General features: G+C 36.0%; 1 protein-coding gene across 3 annotated transcripts; it reads left to right on the top strand.

Moving 5' to 3' along the window:
* Window positions 1-963: 963 nt before the first annotated feature.
* Window positions 964-14,754, top strand: atxn7l3a (ataxin 7 like 3a). 3 transcript variants are annotated; one of them, XM_049468199.1, is made up of 14 exons: window positions 964-1,194; window positions 2,799-2,957; window positions 3,724-3,836; window positions 3,942-4,074; window positions 4,617-4,788; window positions 5,296-5,393; window positions 5,500-5,522; window positions 5,949-5,994; window positions 6,085-6,122; window positions 6,220-6,288; window positions 7,710-7,753; window positions 10,038-10,109; window positions 10,765-10,901; window positions 11,675-14,754. In XM_049468199.1, exons 3-14 carry the CDS (start codon window positions 3,786-3,788, stop codon window positions 11,947-11,949), a joined length of 1,158 nt encoding a protein of 385 aa, XP_049324156.1. In that variant the 5' UTR covers window positions 964-1,194; window positions 2,799-2,957; window positions 3,724-3,785; the 3' UTR covers window positions 11,950-14,754. The 3 variants fall into 3 exon arrangements, with proteins under 3 accessions (XP_049324156.1, XP_022520782.1, XP_022520779.1); XM_022665061.2 differs by lacking the exon at window positions 2,799-2,957 and having other exon boundaries at window positions 964-1,198; XM_022665058.2 differs by lacking the exon at window positions 2,799-2,957 and having other exon boundaries at window positions 965-1,194.
* Window positions 14,755-18,508: the final 3,754 nt, after the last annotated feature.

The raw sequence follows: 18,508 nt of genomic DNA on the forward strand, positions 1-18,508 counted from the left end.
GTATCTTATAATAATGACTTACCATCTTATAAATATGACTTGGTATCTCATAATGACTTGCCATCTTATAATTATGATTTATAATAATGACTTACCATCTTATAATTATGACTTAGTATCTAATAATAATAATGACTTGCCTTCTTATCATTATGACTTAGTATCTTATAAAAATGGCTTACCATCTTATAAATATGACTTAGTATCTTGTAATGACATGCCATCTTGTAATTATGACTTAGTATCTTATAAATATGACAGTATGTAATAATAATGACTTACCATCTCATGATTAGGATTTAGTATTTACGTGGCATCTTATGAGTACGACTTACCATCTCATAATGACTTACTATATCATAATTTTTACTGACCATCTTATAATTGACTTAGTATCTCATAATAATGACTAACCATTTTATAACTGACTTAGTTTCTCATAATGACTTATCTCATAATTATGATTTACAATTTCATAATAATGACTTACTATCTTAAAATTGACTTACTATCTCATAATAATGACATCTCATAATAATGATTTAGTATGTCATATTTACGACTTTGCATCTCATAATTATGAAATGGGTCTTAATATTTATTGGCATCAACTTGCTGTAAAATTTCCATTTTTTTTTACAGAAAGTTATAGAAAGGTTAATGCCAGTTTGCTAGCTAGGCTAGGTTAGTTAGCTAGTTTGTAATGCTAATGCTAGCTAGCCTTCTGGCTAAAAAGTTACCCTGGCAGCCTCACATTATCTTAAGAGTAAAGAAATAAACTTTGTACATCAAACGTGTATTTTCTGGATGATTACATTTATGGTGTAAGAGTGAAAACACTTTAAAAACACCACAAAAAATATCTCTAGCAACTTTCTAGCCTGTGGCTAATCGGAGGTGCTGTTTTCCTCCAGCCTCAGGACGGAGTGTTTCCACTCAGACCGATCGATGCGCTGCTGATCGGTAGCGGACTAGTGACGCCTGGCGGGCGGCAAAATGGCTGCGTTTTATTTTCCCATATTTCTACAGTGTAAATATCCAGCGGATTTTTCAGCGGAGCGTTAATTTTTCTCGCGTCTCAGCAGCGTAGAAAAGGCCGTGTGTCTGTTGGTTTATTCCGCCCACTTGCTCCGGGGGAGCGGCGGCGGCTGCTCGTGAACCGCCCGGGAGGACTGTGGCCCGCGGGGCTGCGGGGTAGGTGCGCGATTCCCCCGTCCCTCTCTCTGCGGGGGAACCGAATAGCGTGTGTGTGTGTGTGTTTATGTGTGTGTGAGGTGAGTGTGTTGGGAAGGAGGTGGGCTCTGGCTGTGTGTGTGCACCTTGTTCCCCGCTGTGTGTGAGCTGCTTTATAGGTGTCTATAGGTGTTTATTCCCGGTGTTGTGTCGAAGGCTGCTATCTTGTCAAACCGTGCTTCCCTAGTGTTTATTTAACTGTAAAAATACAAAAGAAGCACAATATTAAAGCATGTTCATCGTAGAAGTCTATGTAGTATATATGGATATCATAAATTACTGTATCACGATAAAGTTATGTCAATGAGAGGCCATTAAAAACTGCTTTTGTACTTTTTAAGTAATAACTAGTGTATTTATTATTGTTATATATTTTTGTATTTCCATTTGCAGTTTTTATGCAATGACAGTGGGTATAGTGGTTGTTTAATGCCTCAAAAAATATTTATTAAAAAAAAAACACGAGAAATAATTAAAAAGTGTAGGTCAGCGCATGCGCAGTGCCGTTAGGAAGCACGTATCGATGAGTAGCACAACTCGACAGAACACCGGCTAAGCTAAGAAAACATGCTGTAGTGGTACAGCAACGTTAGCTACGTTACCTAGCTACTGTAAAGCTAGGTTAGCTAGCTAGATGTTAGCTATCTAGCTAACTTGCTAAGCTAGTTAACTTTCTATCCTAAACAAAACTATACAAAACTGCAGCATTCTGAATATATAGAGCTATTTTTATTTTCATATACGCGACATACATAAATCCAGCCACTGTTAATCCACTATTAATCAGCTAGAGCTAATAGGCTTCTCTCCTTCAGTCTCTACACCTCTGTTTCCTGTTGACAGCTTGGGTAACTTAGGTTAGCAAGGTTAGCCCAGCTAACTATAATATTAAATCGTTTAATACTTAACTTAAATAGTAAATATTTTACTAGCTAATAAACTTTAAGTGTACTCATAACAACTGAATTATAATTTTATTAGTTCAGTGAACAAGCTGGCTGTTTTCCAGCTCAAAACACAGATGTTGCACCACACAGATATAAACAGATAACGTTACAGCTCTGGAAAAAATAAAAGACTACTTAAAAATGACAAGTTTCTTTGATTTTACCAAATTGAAAACCTCTGGAATATAATCAAGAGGAAGCTGGATGATCACAAGCCACAAAGGCAAGCTGAACTGCTTGAATTCTTGCTCCAGGAGTTGCATAAAGTTATCCAAAAGCAGTGTGTAAGACTGGTGGAGGAGAACATGATGCCAAGATGCATGAAAACTGATTAAAAACCAGGGTTATTCCACCGAATTTTGATTTCTGAACTGAAATTTTTATGAATATGAACTTGTTTTCTTTGCATTATTTGAGGTCTGAAAGTTCTGCATCTTTTTTGTTATTTTTATTTGGAATTGCGGAGATGGGGGATGTTGTTCGTAGTTTATAGAATATAACAATGTTTGTTTTACTGAAGCATATACCTATAAATAGCAAAATCTTATTCAGAAACTGAAGTGGTCTCAATTTTTTCCAAAGCTGCATGTTTTCCTCATTTCCTCTATTCTGTTGCAGGTGGTAAGTCAAGGGTTCTAACTATGATTTAACTTATAACACATATAGTTTAGTTAGCTAAGCTACTTTAGTTAGATAAGCTACTTCAGAAGTTTCCTCATCTGTAAGAGCTGCTGGACCTGCCTGGAGAAAACTCACTGATCTAAAAGGCTGCTGCAGGTACTAAAGAGGCACTAAACCCTAAACTAAGTTATTTTCATTAATAGATTAAATGTATGCATTTAAAGTAGTGAAACATGCCAGTTCTGCTTATTTTTTTAAACCTTTCCTAACCTTTAAAAAAATGCTTTTATTTTGGTATTTTGGTCACTGCTCAGCCCAATCAGCTCGCCCTCCTGCCCAGCCCCTAAACCCATACATCACCCAGCGCTCCTCCCATTTTTTAGCATTTTTCAAATTTGGGCTGAGGGTGGAGTCAGATAAAATCAGATGGTTTAGTTACCCTTTAGATAGCACTTTGTAATAACACACTAAATATGCATTGGTAAACATTTAAAGTGTTGAAATATGGACTAGATAAGACAAGAAAAAAAAGCTTTAAATGCCACCACTCTCAGTCAAATAGTATCTGGTAAAAGAAAGCACACATGCAAACGCTAAATACCACGCACATTATTACTGTGTAATTATCCTTATAAGACTACCAGATATGACAATTTGAATTCTGTGTGGTTGTTTTTTATAGTTCAAAAGAGTTTTTTTGTCATTTGCACATGAAGGAAACGTTTCCTTATACAGTGAAATTCTTTCATTTTTTCATTTATATGTGAGCTAAATAGATGTGGCATTATGACAGTCTTCGTAGGAATAGTAATTAAATCACAAAGACTTCAATAAGTTATAACTGTATTTACATGTAATGTATTTAAATGTAAACTTGATTTTTTTTTTGTTTAAATATTTTATTGATCTGTTTTTCTGACAGTGTGGCTGCCCACCTGCTGTACCAAAGCAACTATGGCGACCCCACTACAATAGCTTTTGCAAATGAAAATGGAGGGTATGTCACTGTCAGGCCTGGATAACACCAAGCTAGAGGTATCGTTGTTGTTTTTGTTTTTTTTTTGCTATATGCTTCCTTTTTGACATTTTAGCATAAGATAAAACCAGTATATCTTCATATCTCTGGCCATCATGTTTCAGGCCTTGGCTCATGACATCTACTCAGACTTGGTGGAGGATGCCTGTTTGGGGTTGTGCTTTGAGGTGCACCGGGCTGTCAAACAGGGTTACTTCTTCCTCGATGACACAGACCAAGAAAGCATGAAGGACTTTGGTGAGTTTGGTTTGATTTGAGAAATTTGCCACTACATTGTTATTAGGCTGGATTAGGCTTACATGTGCAGAATCTTTGGGCTCTGGGCTTTCTACACCAATTAGCCATAACATTAAAACCACCTACCTTATATTGCATAAGTCATATCTGTCCAACAAGACCTGTTGTCCTGTGGTATTTTTGCACCAAGGCATTATTAGCAGATGTATTAAGTCCTGTAAGTTGCAAGGTGGGCCTCCATGTACTGGTTGTTTGTTTTCATGAGGCACTTTTGATAGGTACCGACCACTGCATACCAGAAACACCCCACCCCATGTTTTAAAGATGTTCTGATGTCCAGATAATATGGTTGTACTGTTTAGGCGGATCGGTGTACATCTGCATAGTTACATTATTCTTCTACTAAGTGCAGTAGTACGTATGTATCTGGCCAAATTATTATATGTTAAGATACAATGTGGACATGAAACACGTAAAAATATAGGGTGTAAACTGGCTTATTTCCACTTAAGAGTTTTTTTCATGTGCTTTCTCTCTTGTAGAAATCGTGGACCAGCCAGGGGTGGACATATTTGGGCAGGTGTACAACCAGTGGAAGAATAAGGAGTGTGTGTGTCCTAACTGCAGCAGGAGTATAGCAGCCTCACGCTTCGCTCCTCACCTGGAGAAGTGTCTCGGAATGGGCCGGAACAGCAGTCGCATCGCCAACCGCAGGTTAACTCCCATAACCTTCAATTCAGTGAATTAACTGCTTTCTATTCAAGAAGTATAACATTCAGCATTAAGAACAAGTTATAATATGATACGATAAAGTAATTTGGATATACTAATCCACTGTTATGTTTCAATGATATGTAAAACTATTCTGTTTTATATGTTGGTGCTCAAAAGTGATAAATGTTAAAAGTTTATACATGTATTTTTTAATGAAAAACAAGTGAATTATTCTAATTGAACCACTACCCGATAGAGGTAAGAAACACTATTGCGCTAAATCTTGAGAGAATAATTAGTAATGGAGTTATTCATAAAATATTCACACTGCTTGTTAGGATGACCCTGGAACACCATTGCTGTTCCTGGCAAATGAACATAACAGGAGGGTTAATACATTTGAATTAATTACTAAACAAAACAAACAAAAAAAAAATCACCATTTTATGGAAATATTATGTGTGTAGCTTTTACACACATGTAACAAACACAATGCTGCCTCTGCAGGATAGCCAGCAGCAACAATACAAGCAAGTCAGAAAGTGACCAAGAGGACAATGATGACATCAACGATAACGACTGGTCGTATGGTTCAGAAAAGAAACGTGAGCCCTCTCTGTTACTTTATCTTCACTTTTCTCTGCTGCTAGCTCTTTTAGTTTTATGTAGCTTGTTGTTTTTAAATACTTCCATCTGTTTTGTCCCTGACAGCCAAGAAGAGAAAATCAGACAAGGTATAAAAATATTCTGAAATATTAAATTTATCTAATCTAATTAGTAAATCCCATATAAACACAGCACAAAAAGTAAGGACATTTGTGATTGGTTGATTATTTATTTGTGATAACAATGCTTCTTGGTAATGCATCATATACTGATAAAAAAAATGTTTATTTTATCTTTTAAATTGTGCCACATTGGTAAGGATCTTACAGCTCTGGGAAAATTAAGAGACCATAAGATTTTCTAAATCGGTTTGTAAGATTTATTACCAAGAAGCGTTCTTACAACAAATAAATACTCTCTGCAAAACACATTTTTCTTACTTTTTGTACAGTGTTTCTTAGGCTGGGATGTTTCAAACAGTGCTATGAGCTTTTGAGAAATTTAAACACATTTATTGGGCTAAGTATTATTAAACTCCTACTTGTCTCTTCTAGAATCCAAATTCTCCGAGAAGATCCAAATCTTTAAAGCATAAAAATGGTGAGTTTATTATATAATTTTTTATTATTATTCATAAATATCTTGTGGACTTTTAATTGATTCTTTTCCTTTTTGTCGTATTTTTCACAGGAGAGCTTAGTGGAAGTGTAAATCCGGACCTTTACAAGGTAAGTTATCTATCTTTAATGACTTCTGTGTTATTTATTTCCTACGTGTGGAGTTGTGGAGTTACCACAGTGTTCTTTTTTGTCTTCTTTTCTGCAGTACAACTACAGTACCGGTATCAACTATGAGACTCTGGGCCCTGAGGAGCTACGCTCTCTTCTGACTACGGTAAGCACAGGGCACTTTTCCTTCAACTGCCATATGCAGACAAGTGATGAATGAATCGTTGGTTATCATTTAAGTTCACTGGATTTGTACCATTTCAAGTTCTTCACTGGACCTGAAAAGTTTAAATGGCATAAATAAACTAAAAATATAATGGGGATGTTTTAAAACTTGTATGTATGTATGGGTGTAATGTGAACAAAAGTCTGATTTGATTCACACTGCGGTTTCAACCTCATGGTTTGGTTTTTTTATTGTTTCATATGAAAAGTTATACATCCCCCAGATGGAGTTACAGATGGAATACAGCCTACAGTGTGTTACACTCAGAAACGAGTGTGTGAAATAGCTACAGGAGTCCAATTTCCAAACACTAAATAGAGTTTTCCACCCCAGACGCGAGCCTCATTTAAATTGCTTGATTGACACACAGTGGCAATCGACCACAATTCTTACTCTGTGGCTGATCTGTGACTATATATGATTTCAATGTCCAAAATGCCTGTCTCTACTATGCTAGTAATTGTGATAAATTACCTAGCTATGGTTAGCAACCATACTGAAGCTCAATGATTACCTGTTTAGCCGAGCAATGGCCAGCTTGGCTGTTTCCATTGGTGCAGCACACTGTTTGCATGCTGTTGTCTATACCTGGCAACACTGAGTGTGGAAATGGGACTGGGGGAATAGCAGTGGGCAGGTTCATGGATAAAACCCACACATATGACCGGAATGTACTGCACAGTTCAAATAAGAAAATACTGTCAAGAGCTGCCAGTGGTTTAATGTTTTAATATCTGATGAAACATCCTGACCATGTTATGAGTTACTACAAAAATATAATCCTTAATGGTTCTTTAATTAAGCAGTGAATATAAACAGTTGCATGTTTAGTGTGTTTACACACACACACACACACACACACACACACACACACGCATGTGTGTAATTTTATGAGCTGAAATAAGATGTTAAAAGTTGTTCTAATCAGTGATATTCTTAATTTTCATTTGTTTTGCATCCAAAGGTGAGAATAGATAGACATAAAGAATAAAGAGAGAAAAATTGAGAGTGCAAGAGACATGAGGAAGAAGGGGGAGGGGCTGAGGGGCTATTACCATAGCAATACTCCTGAATCACTACAGCTCCCACAATACCATGAAAACAGCTTTAAGTTTCCTCATGGCACATATGCTTATGAAAATACTGCACTTACCATAAAATACTACACTGTGAGGTCTCTGTGTGACTGCATGCACTGAACTGAAACTCCTGTACCAAACATTTAAACCTTTACCTTCCAGTTGAAGACGATTTGCTGTTTCTTTAACTAACTACAGTAAAATTAAATGACTGTAATAAGGAAAACTGGAAAATTGCTCTTGTGAAAAATCTGTTGTTAACAGCAGCTCTTCTTTTCTTAGCAATGTGGGGTTGTATCTGAGCATACGAAGAAGATGTGCACACGGTAAGTGAAACCCTTACACACAGCGTCATAACAGTCACAGTCATAAACCAAAGGAAGCAATAGCCAGAGATTACAGTCACATAAAGAGAGAGGGCTCTTAGTCTTGGATTATTTCATATAATATTAAACACACAAAAACTTAATAATATTTAATCCTGTATTGATATCAAACAGCAATTGTGTTATGTAATAAAAACCATTACAAAATTGTTTGCAGTATATACAGCTCTGAAAAAAAAGACCACTTCAGTTTCTGAATCAGTTTTTCTGATTTTACTATTTATAGCTATATGTTTAAGTAAAATGAGCATTGTTGTTTTATTCTTTAAATACAGATAGAATTTCTCCCAAATTCCAAATAAAAAAAAATAATTTAAACATTTATTTGCAGCAAATGGAAAATGGCTGAAATACCAAAAAGAGCTTTCAGACTTTTAGACTAAGTTCATATTCATAAAGTTTTAAAAGTTTAGAAATTAATATTTGGTGGAATAACCCTGGTTTTTAATCACAGTTTTTTAATGCATCTTGGCATCATGCTCTCCTCCACCAGTCTTACACACTGCTTTTGGATAACTTTATGCCTTTACTCCTGGTGCAAAAATTCAAGCTGTTCAGTTTGGTTTCATGGTTTGTCATCATCTATCTTTCGATTGATTGCATTCCAGAGATTTTCAATTTGGTAAAATCAAAGAAACTCATAATTTTTAAGTGGTCTCTTATTTTTTTCCAGAGCTGTATAGTATATAGTAATTTATTATTATTATTTTTTTATTTACATTATTTTAGTGTTATAGCAGTATATTATTGTTATTATTTATAGCTGTATTGGTAAATCAGTGCACAGAATTGTTTTGTTCAATACAAGCTTACAAATCTCAAATATGATTTTTTTTATTATTATTATTTTTTTTTTTTACTTTTGATTTGGGAATTGCTCATTGTTATTTAAATGAGAAATCCTGAGTGAAATTTGGGGTGTAGTGAAACACGAACTTTTGTCAAATGGCTCACCTCCATTCACCCTCAGCATTCTGAAGTACAGCGCTTTTAGCCGATGCTCCCAACAGGCTTACTATGCTAGAGATAGGGGCATAACTTTGCTGGTGCAAAAAAAACTTTATTTCAGTACCTTGAGCTAGTTCTCCTGGCAATGCTGTCATAAGTCCACTGACGAGCACAAACTAATAGAAAGGATAGGACAACTGATTGCACAATTAATTTAGTGGAAATGCATGAATATTTTAGAGATATTTTCAATAACAGCTGGAATTCATGAATTTCCACAGAATTAATTTTGCAATCTGTTCACCTATCTTACCTTTTCGTTTGTGCTCATCAGTTGACTTATCGTGACCTAATGTCAAGATGGCGGTGCTTAAGGTACTGTGTGTACAAACACTGTTTATTAATAATCTTCTTGTACAGTTTCAAAGTTCTCATTGCCTTGTTTTAAATGTCAGGGCCCTCAGAATTCTACTAATAATGTGTGAAGCTACTTTGAGTTTGTTAATGGAGTACCATAGGGATTTTTTTTACATGGGCATTGTAAACCTGTTGGAAGTATTAGCTAAAAGCACTGTATTTTAGAATTCTAGGGGTGAATGGAAATTAGCTATTCAACAATAGTTTGTACTCATTATCATGTTTCACTACACCCCAAGTCCATTTCACACCAGCGTTCTCCTTTAACGTTAAACTGTGATATGACAACACCCACCCATACACACACCACCTGCTTCTTCTAGTTCCCCATTGACACCTTTGAAAACAAAACATTACAAATGTGTGGTCTCACCAACACCATTTTTCACCAAGAGATCTGTTCTTTTCTAATTTTTAATACATTGAGTAGCACAGCTTTATTGAAGCTTTTTCATTGGCGCAAATGGAAACGATTGTGTCGCGTTAGGACTGATATTGTGGAACACAAGTGGCAACTGAAGCCAAATTCAATTTCAATTTCTTCATTCTTCCAATATCTAATAAATAAATTTTGATTAATTGACTGTATAAAGAACATCTATTCTGATTGGATAAAACATTCAATTCAATTCTACAATTCTACAATTGGATGATGATTTGAAGCACTGCTTGTTTTTCTCGCGATGGGACTTCTAAAAGTGCCAGCATCCATCTGGCCAGTCTTTAACTGCTAACTGCTAATTGCTAACTGCAAGATCCTCCCCCCTTTTGACCTTTTGGCTGCTGGCGATGTCTGTGTGGTCTCTGGCCCGGTCATTGTGTATGATGCAGTGCATAATGCCACGTTGTGTCCTGGCAGGTCTCAGCGGTGTCCCCAGCACACGGACGAGCAGAGGAGGGCAGTCAGAGTCTTCCTCCTGGGGCCGTCCGCGTGAGTTTCGCCCTACACCATAGGTTCCCTACTTTTTCAAAAAAAGCTCTTTCCTGCGATTTATAAAGTACCTTATTTTACTTCTCCTTGCAATGTAACGTCCAATTCCTGTTGCATCCATATCCATTGCTACAAAACATTTTTTTATAACATAATTAATCATTTCTAGTGCAAAAGGACTTTTGAGACTTGTGTAAGGCCCAATCCCATTTCACCCCGTAGCCCTTCCACATACCCCTACCCCTTCTTTTCGAGTGTTACAAGGGGCATTTAGGGCATTGTACATCTTCAGAAGGGGGCAAGTGGTGCAGAAATGAATTAATATTGTCCGTTTAAGCCCTACCCCTCCAGCCTAACAAGAATCGGTACATCCCTACCCCTTGGGTAAGGTCAAATTGTGAAATGGGATTAGGCCTAACTTTTAAGTAATGTCATGTTTGATTTGGAAAAACGAATTGCAGGATTTTACACAGTGTGCACATTGCACACATACAGCAGTTGTCAAAAAAGGGTCCGTAAAAAGTTGAACCCAGAAGGAAATCGCAATCTTCTCATATCTTTGTATTTGGTTTGAGTCAGTGTATGCTGAAAGTCAGTGAGTAGTATTCTGTATAGTTCAGCAGGTCTGTAATGAGCTGAACTGGTTGATTGACAGGTCAACGTTGCCCGATCCAGAGTCGACGTTGGAAAACGACGGTTATGACACTCCTGATGGACAGCTCATTATGTCCCGCCTCCAGTGGGATGGGTCCTCAGACATTTCGCCCTCAGACTCCGCCTCCTCCAAAGCCAGTGAGTTTTTCTTCAAATTATTGTAATTTTCGGCCTATAAGCCACTACTTTTTCACACGCTATGAACACTGTGGCTTCCTTAGTGCGTTTTTTTTTTTCATTTATTTATTTATATTTTTCTTATACACTCGATTGAGCTTCATGTCGGCAGTTCAATCAATACATTGGATATCTAAGCTTATTGTCAAATCTAATAGCTTTAGTTATAGAGCTCTGAAAAAATAAAGTTTCTGAATCAGTTTCTCTGATTTTGTTTGAGTAAAATGAACATTGTTGTTTTAATGTATAAACTACAGACAATATTTTTGTTTGGAATTGCAGAGCTTTCAGTCCTCAAATAATGCAAAGAAAACAACAAGTTCATATTCATAAAGTTTTAAGAGTTCAGAAATCAATGTTTGGTGGAATAACCTGGTTTTTAATCACAGCTTGCATGCATGCATCTTGGCATGTTCTCCTCCACCAGTCTTACACACTGCTTTTGGATAACTTTATGCTTTACACTCCTGGTGCAAAAATTCAAGCAGTTTAGCTTAGTTTGATGGCTTGTGATCATCCACCTTCCTCTTGATTATATTCCAGAGGTTTTCAATTTGTTAAAATCAAAGAGACTCATCATTTTTAGGCGGTCTCTTATTTTTTCCCTTTTTTTCCAGACAATATTCTTTTCTGTGGCTGCTGCTGCTGCTGTTCCACTTAGTAGAAGATGCCTCTTATCTATGCCTCGAACTGACTGTGCCTCGAATCTGTTTCTGTGTGTCTCTCTTCCTCAGGCACCAATAACTCAGACTCTAAAAGACCTAAGAAGAAGAAGAAGCCCAGCTCGCTGCTCGTGGGCAGTGCAGGGGGCGGAGAGAGGGAAAAAGCAGGAGAGCGAGAGCGAGGAGAGAGGGAAAGAGGAGGAGGAGGAGGAGGTGGTGGCATCAGTGGGAGTGGACTGGGTGGAGCCAGCAGCAGCTCCCAGAATGCACTGGCTCTATCAAATCGTAAGAAAAGACCAAGACTGCCGGCTCCACCAGCTCCCAGTATTTATGATGAGCTGAACTGAATTAAACTGAACTAAACTGAAAGATCTGAAAGAAGGATTTTCCTCACCCACATCTCCACTGGACATCACACACAGCTTCAGTACCTGCTTTTCACACGGATTCACCTGTCCTGCTTCTTCTTTTCCTATCGGTTTAGGCACAGGAGATCTTCAGAGAGAGAGTGTGTGTGTGTGTGTGTGCGCGTGAGAGAGAGTGTGTCGTGCAGTTCAAAATTGGCATTTAAGTTTACTTGTGGTCAGGTCATGTCCAGATATAGATATGAGATGGTGCACGTGTGTGTGTGTGTGTGTCTGGACCCAGTTGAATGGTAAACAGTTTGAAAGCTTCTAAAACCGCACAATAATGTTACTGCGGCTCCTTCTCGTAGGTGTCGTGTCAGAATAATGCTACTTCATAATGCTACTCCACACTTGCCTGTTTGTACCGCTTCCTGCTGAATAATGCTCCTCTGATAATCACTGTTACAGCTTCAGGCCAAATTATGCTTCTTTAATACACACTTTTGTTGTTTCTTGCATCCTCTTAGTAAATCTATTACAGTGTACATTACACTGTTTTACACAGCCGCTAAAGTATCAAGGTATAAAAATAATATTTAAAGACCTAATTCATTCCCCTTAATTTGACAAACCACTCCATCAAGCATATTTCCAAAAATTAATACAATCCACTGTCTTAATTTAATATTTGTTTTCTTTTTAATTTAATTTACCAGTCCGATCTCTCAATTTAACAATCCATTCTCTCAATTAATAAATTGTTTCTACAATTTAAAAATAGTTCTATCAATTTATTACGTCAGTTTTGATTTACGAGTCCATTTAACTCCCTCAGATTAATAAATCGCTTCATTAAAAAAACTAGCTCATTCTCTCATTTTCATAAATCATTCCTTTGATTTAACAAGTGAGTTTATTTAATTATTTACCAATTAATTATTTCAAATTAATTAACTTGTTTGGTAATTGATATAACTATTTTAAATTGAACAAAGTAATTTTATTTGATTTACTAGTCCAAATAATTCCCTCAGTTAAATTAATTACTTAATCAATATAGTACTCATACTCAATTTCTTAAGTCATTCCTTTGATTTAACAAGTGTTTTTTTTACTAATCTATTTTTTTATTTTATTTAATAACTTGTTTGTTCAGTTTGATAAGTAGTTTCTTAGGTTTGACGATACATTCTCTCTGATTAATAAATTGTTTCCTTGATATTATAGTTAGCTGGTTCACTTAAGATAAGAATTAATTCCCTCGATTTAATAAATTGTTCCATTGATATTATCGTTCATTCCCCTGATTTAATAAATAGTTCTCCTATTTAACATTTAATTTCCTCAATTTTACAATATGTTCCCTGAATTTAATATTTTTCCCCATTATTTAATAAATTAATTCCTTAATTTTAACACTCAGTTCTTGCAATTTAATAATCCATTCCCTCAATCCAGTAATCAGCAATTTGTTCCCTCAGTTGAATAAATTGTTGCATCAGTTGCACTGTTTATTCCCATAGTAATTACAGTCCATTCCTTCAATTTAATAATTTAATGAATTGTTCCATTATTATTATAACATAATAATCTGTTACTTCAGTTTAATAATGTATTTCTTTAATTTAACAAACCATTTACTAAATATAAGCAATCCACTCCCTTTCTTTAAGATTTCTTTCTTTAATTTATCAGTCTTTGTTTCTCTCAATTTTGTAATTAATTAATCGATTACATAATCAATTCCCTCAATTTAATAAACGGTTCCTTTGATTTAATTAATTTAACAACCCATTCCCTCAATTTAATAAACTGTTTCTTTGATTTAATTAATTTAACAACCCATTCCCTTAATTTAATAAACTGTTCCTTTGATTTAATTAATTTAACAACCCATTCCCTCAATTTAATAAACTGTTTCTTTGATTTAATTAATTTAACAACCCATTCCCTCAATTTAATAAACTGTTCCTTTGATTTAATTAATTTAACAACCCATTCCCTCAATTTAATAAACTGTTCCTTTGATTTAATTAATTTAACAATCTGTTGCCTGAATTTAATACATTGTTTCATGGAGGAGGTTTTAGTTAAATTGAGAAAAACATTTTTATTTCTAAATTGATTGTTGAATCAGGAGCACAATCTTTTGTCTGTAATTATTATTTTAATATCCTGGTACTTCAGAGGTTGTGTATTATTTATTTAGTGTATGATGTAATGTTGTGTTGGTTAGTTTTTGCCTGCTGGTCTGTGGTTTGCCCTGCTGAACATGGCTCCCTCCGCGCTCCTCGTCTCCATCATGTGATCCTGTCTGGTCTGGTGGATCTTCTGAGCACTTGTTTTACAGTGGCTGTTTTTATGTTTAGGCTTGAAGCAGGGTTTATTTGTGCTGCAGAAACGCTGCGGTGGACGAATAGCACTTAAACGAGTGAAGAGCAGAGAAGAGCTGCACTTCCTGTGGATCAAATCCAGTCTAATCAAGAAGCCTTACTGCTTTTAAAACTCGATTGTTTTTGGTTGTTTCTATATTTGTTGTTGTGTATTTTATATATTTTAGACCCAGGCTTAAAGACTGGGTGGTGTGTGTGTGTGCGTTTGTGTGTGTGTGGTGGAGGGGCTAAAAAAAAAAGAAGAAAATTCTACAGATTCCTCATCCCTGCATATGAAGTTGTTGTGTGTGTGTGTGTGTGTGTGTGTACGGATGTTGTTGTTTTCTATGCTGGTATCAGTTGTGTCTCCTCTCTGAGTGTACTGTGGTTAGCTGGTGTTTTAGTGTGAATAAAGCCCAGTGTGTCTCAGGAGGATTCGCTTATTCACCTGTTTTTTTTTTTTGTTTTGTTTTTAATCATATATCATATATTTTTCACACTAATTATTAATTAAGTATCCTGGTGTTGCCAGGTACATGTAGTGTACATAGCATCTGCAGAAATGAGTAATTCAGCTTAGTGTAAATAGTAGATTTTGTTGGTTTTTATTATTTTGCACTAATTATTCTAACTATTAGCATTCAGCTATTAAATCTTACATGTGGAAATCTTCTAACACAAAGACTTTATAAAAGTAACTTACGCTCAATCACTCAGATAATCACTCAGCCTCCAGTTCATTCTGACACTGAATGTTGTGTTATTTTTGTTTGTTTGCCTTTTTTTTTTTCATTTTCCTTCTGATACTTTTCCACTGTTCCAGAGATTTAAGGTAAGTGTAACGTTTAATCTGAGGTTTAATCGGTATGAGGTTACATTCAGAAAAGGGTGTTATTGGGTGTAAATTCGTGTCATTTTGTCAATTTAGTATAGTAACAAACATTTTTTAAATGTCCAGTTTTCTGTTTCAGGAAAAATGTATCTTTATTTTCAGATTTTTGCAATTTTTTTTATAATTTTTTTTCTTATTTTCCCCATTTTCTCCCCAGTTTACACGGCCAATTACCCAACCCACTCATTTGGACTCCCCCTATCACTAGTGATGTCCAACACACCAGGAGGGTGAAGACTAACACATGCTTCCTCCGATACATGTGAAGTCAGCCACCGCTTCTTTTTGAGCTGCTGCTGATGCAGCATTGCCGAGTAGCATCACAGCGCGCTTGGAGGAAAGTGCAGCGACTCGGTTCTGATACATCAGCTCACAGACGCCCTGTGCTGCCGACATAACTGTAGGAGTGATGTGGGGAGAGAGCGCCATCTACCCACCCGGAGGGAGCAGGGCAAATTTTGCTCCCTCTGAGCGCTGGTAGCTTGATGGCAAAGCTGCATCAGTGGGGGTTCGAACCTGCGACCTCTTGCTCATAGTGGCAGCGCTTTAGACCGCTGGACCACTCGGCGCCTGATTTTTCCATTTTTAATTATTGACAAGAATCAGATTATTATTATTATTTTTTTTTACAAGATGCAAAAAAGGACAAATCTGTAAATCAAAGTAAAGGTTTCTTTTTTCTGAAATTCGAATTTAGAGGGGCCGAAATGAAAACCAAAACTGAACAGGAAAAAATTAAGATTTTTTTTTAATATATATATTTACCCCTTAAAAGTAAAAAAAGTATCATTGTTACAACGACCTTTTACACAATTCACTGTTTCTTTTTCACTGATAAAGCATTCCAGCTTAAGTTTACTGACCTGGCCTACAACGCTGCAGTTTACAGTTCAATAAAATGTACAGAACTAAAAAAAAAAGAAGTTGAGAAAACTCAAATTCAGCCTGATGAGAAACTGAACAAATCACGCAGACCACTGCTACACCAGTGAGCTGTCCATTTCAGTTTAAAACTGTGGAAAAGTGGAAACTTTTACTGCCCTACAATTTCAGTACTCAAGTTTCAGTTTTCAGTACTCAGTACAGTTTTCAATGTCTACTTTATTTTCTTACACTTTCAAGTGAATTGTTAATTTTCAATTCTTGTTCACTAAACTCACTTATTTGTTTAGTTTAGCTGTTGGTAATTACTCATTCCCTGGTGAAACTGCTGGACGGAGGCCCAGATTCAGCCCTGGACCTAAAAATTCTACAATATTCATCATTTTCATCATTTTTTTTTATTGAGTTTTCCACATCCTGTCTCAGGTAAACTTCTTAAAACTGCTGGAATAAAGCCTGAACTTTCTTTTATTTTTTCTTTATGTACTTTGAGGAGCGGAGACTAATGGCACCCTCTCAAATAATGGGACATGAAAATCTGATAAATCACATCTGATAAAAAGGCAGTTATATTATGGAATATAGTTTAGCCCTTTTTTTTAGATTAGTTCATTTTCAGTGCTCTAGGGAATAGGCATCATTTGAGACAGGGCCCACTGTCTGTTTTTATGCATGGCAGCATGAACTGGCAAATTTAGCAAGCTAGCTATCAAAGCAAATGCTCTCTGGACACTACCTCTATATTTTGCTCATCCTCAATTCATCAGCGAAACAATTTTTTATTGTAAGTCTTCTTGATGATGTCTCAATATGCCTAAACTAGTAATTTGTTTTTATGATTATGGCCAGTCTATTGCTGGCCAGTGTTTTAGTGTGGACCCGTGTCTATGTTACCTTCTGGCTTCCCTTTGAGTCGGGCTGCTACAGTCCGATCTGATGGATCATTAGCTATGCTCACGTTTGTCCCATAAATACAATCAGGACTAATTCCATCTCTTTATCTCTTTACCTTCAATTTAATGTCCACCTGTCCAGCCTGGCACTGTTGGGGACAGGATCTAACTGAAAAAAAGGGACCACTTAAAAATTATGAGTTTCTTTGATTTTACCAAATTGAAAACCTCTGGAATATAATCAAGAGGAAGATGGATGATCACAAGCCATCAAACCAAACTGAACTGCTTGAATTTTCGCACCAGGAGTAAAGGCATAAAGGTATCCAGAAGCAGTGTGTAAGACTGGTGGAGGAGAACATGCCAAGATGCATAAAACTGTGATTAAAAACAGGGTTATTCCACCAAATATTAATTTCTGGACTCTTCAAACTTTATGAATATGAACTTGTTTTCTTTGCATTATTTGAGATCTTGTTATTTCAGCAATTTCTCATTTTTTGCAAATAAATGCTCTAAATGACAATATTTTATTTGGAATTTAGAAGAAATGTTGTCTGTAGTTTATAGAATAAAACAACAATGTTAATTTTACTCAAACATAAACCTATAAATAGCAAAATCATAGAAACTGATCTCTTAATATTTTCCAGAGCTGTATATAGGCCTAAGGACCAGGAGAAGCAATTCAAGGCACAGTCCTGCTCCCCCCCTTTAGTTAAAAAATAACTCCACATATTCATGCATACAACACACTCTCCATTCAAACACTGACACACTGAAGTGCGACACACACAGAGGTTTACAATGATTGTTATTGCGACAATTATTGTGGCAACTTTCAAAATGTCAAACATGTCAAACATTATAGTGAGGTTCATAACCATCCTTTCATCAAACACATCATTTATTTACACAACTTTTTTAAAAAAATCATTAATCAGTATTTTAACTCTTAATTCATCCATGAAAGCGGAGGACGGGAAAGGACTATTGCTATATCAGAAATGCTTTCACACAGGCTGGCTGTGACACACAGTATGACCTTAATGCAGACAAAAGCTATGAAATGTGAACGGAAACAAAATAAATACGAATCAGAAACGATCAGTAAATGAAGAGCCATTTGGAGTCTGGCTTACTGTGAAATTACTACTGTGAAAGTCATCAAGTGATCAATTATTGTTGATGTACTGCTGCTTTTGAAGAGAACATGGCTGCTTCTTAAATGTATAAAATCAATACCATGCAAAAACCTTGTATCTCCAAACTTGTTGAAAGATTGAAAGCTTTTAATGCAGTAAATTAGTCCATTATTAGTACTACCTACATAAAATCTCTATATAAAAAAGTCTCATTTCACAAAGGCTCATAAACAGTACCAGTCAAAAGTACCATTTAATACCATTTAATGTTTTTCTTTTGTCCTGCATTGTAAATGAATACTGAAGTCATCCCGACTCTGAAGGAACACAAAGAATCATGTGGTAACTTAAAAATGTGAAACTAACAAAATACTG

Source organism: Astyanax mexicanus, chromosome 19 (assembly GCF_023375975.1).
Source record: "Astyanax mexicanus isolate ESR-SI-001 chromosome 19, AstMex3_surface, whole genome shotgun sequence".
NCBI lineage: Eukaryota > Metazoa > Chordata > Actinopteri > Characiformes > Acestrorhamphidae > Astyanax > Astyanax mexicanus.

Coding starts and splice junctions, on each gene's coding strand:
- atxn7l3a (XM_022665061.2), top strand. CDS start 3,786: ATGAAAATGGAGGGTATGTCACTGTCAGGCCTGGATAACACCAAGCTA. Junction 5,394..5,499: donor GTATGGTTCAGAAAAGAAAC/GTGAGCCCTCTC, acceptor TGTCCCTGACAG/CCAAGAAGAGAAAATCAGAC. Junction 6,123..6,219: donor TAAATCCGGACCTTTACAAG/GTAAGTTATCTA, acceptor TCTTTTCTGCAG/TACAACTACAGTACCGGTAT.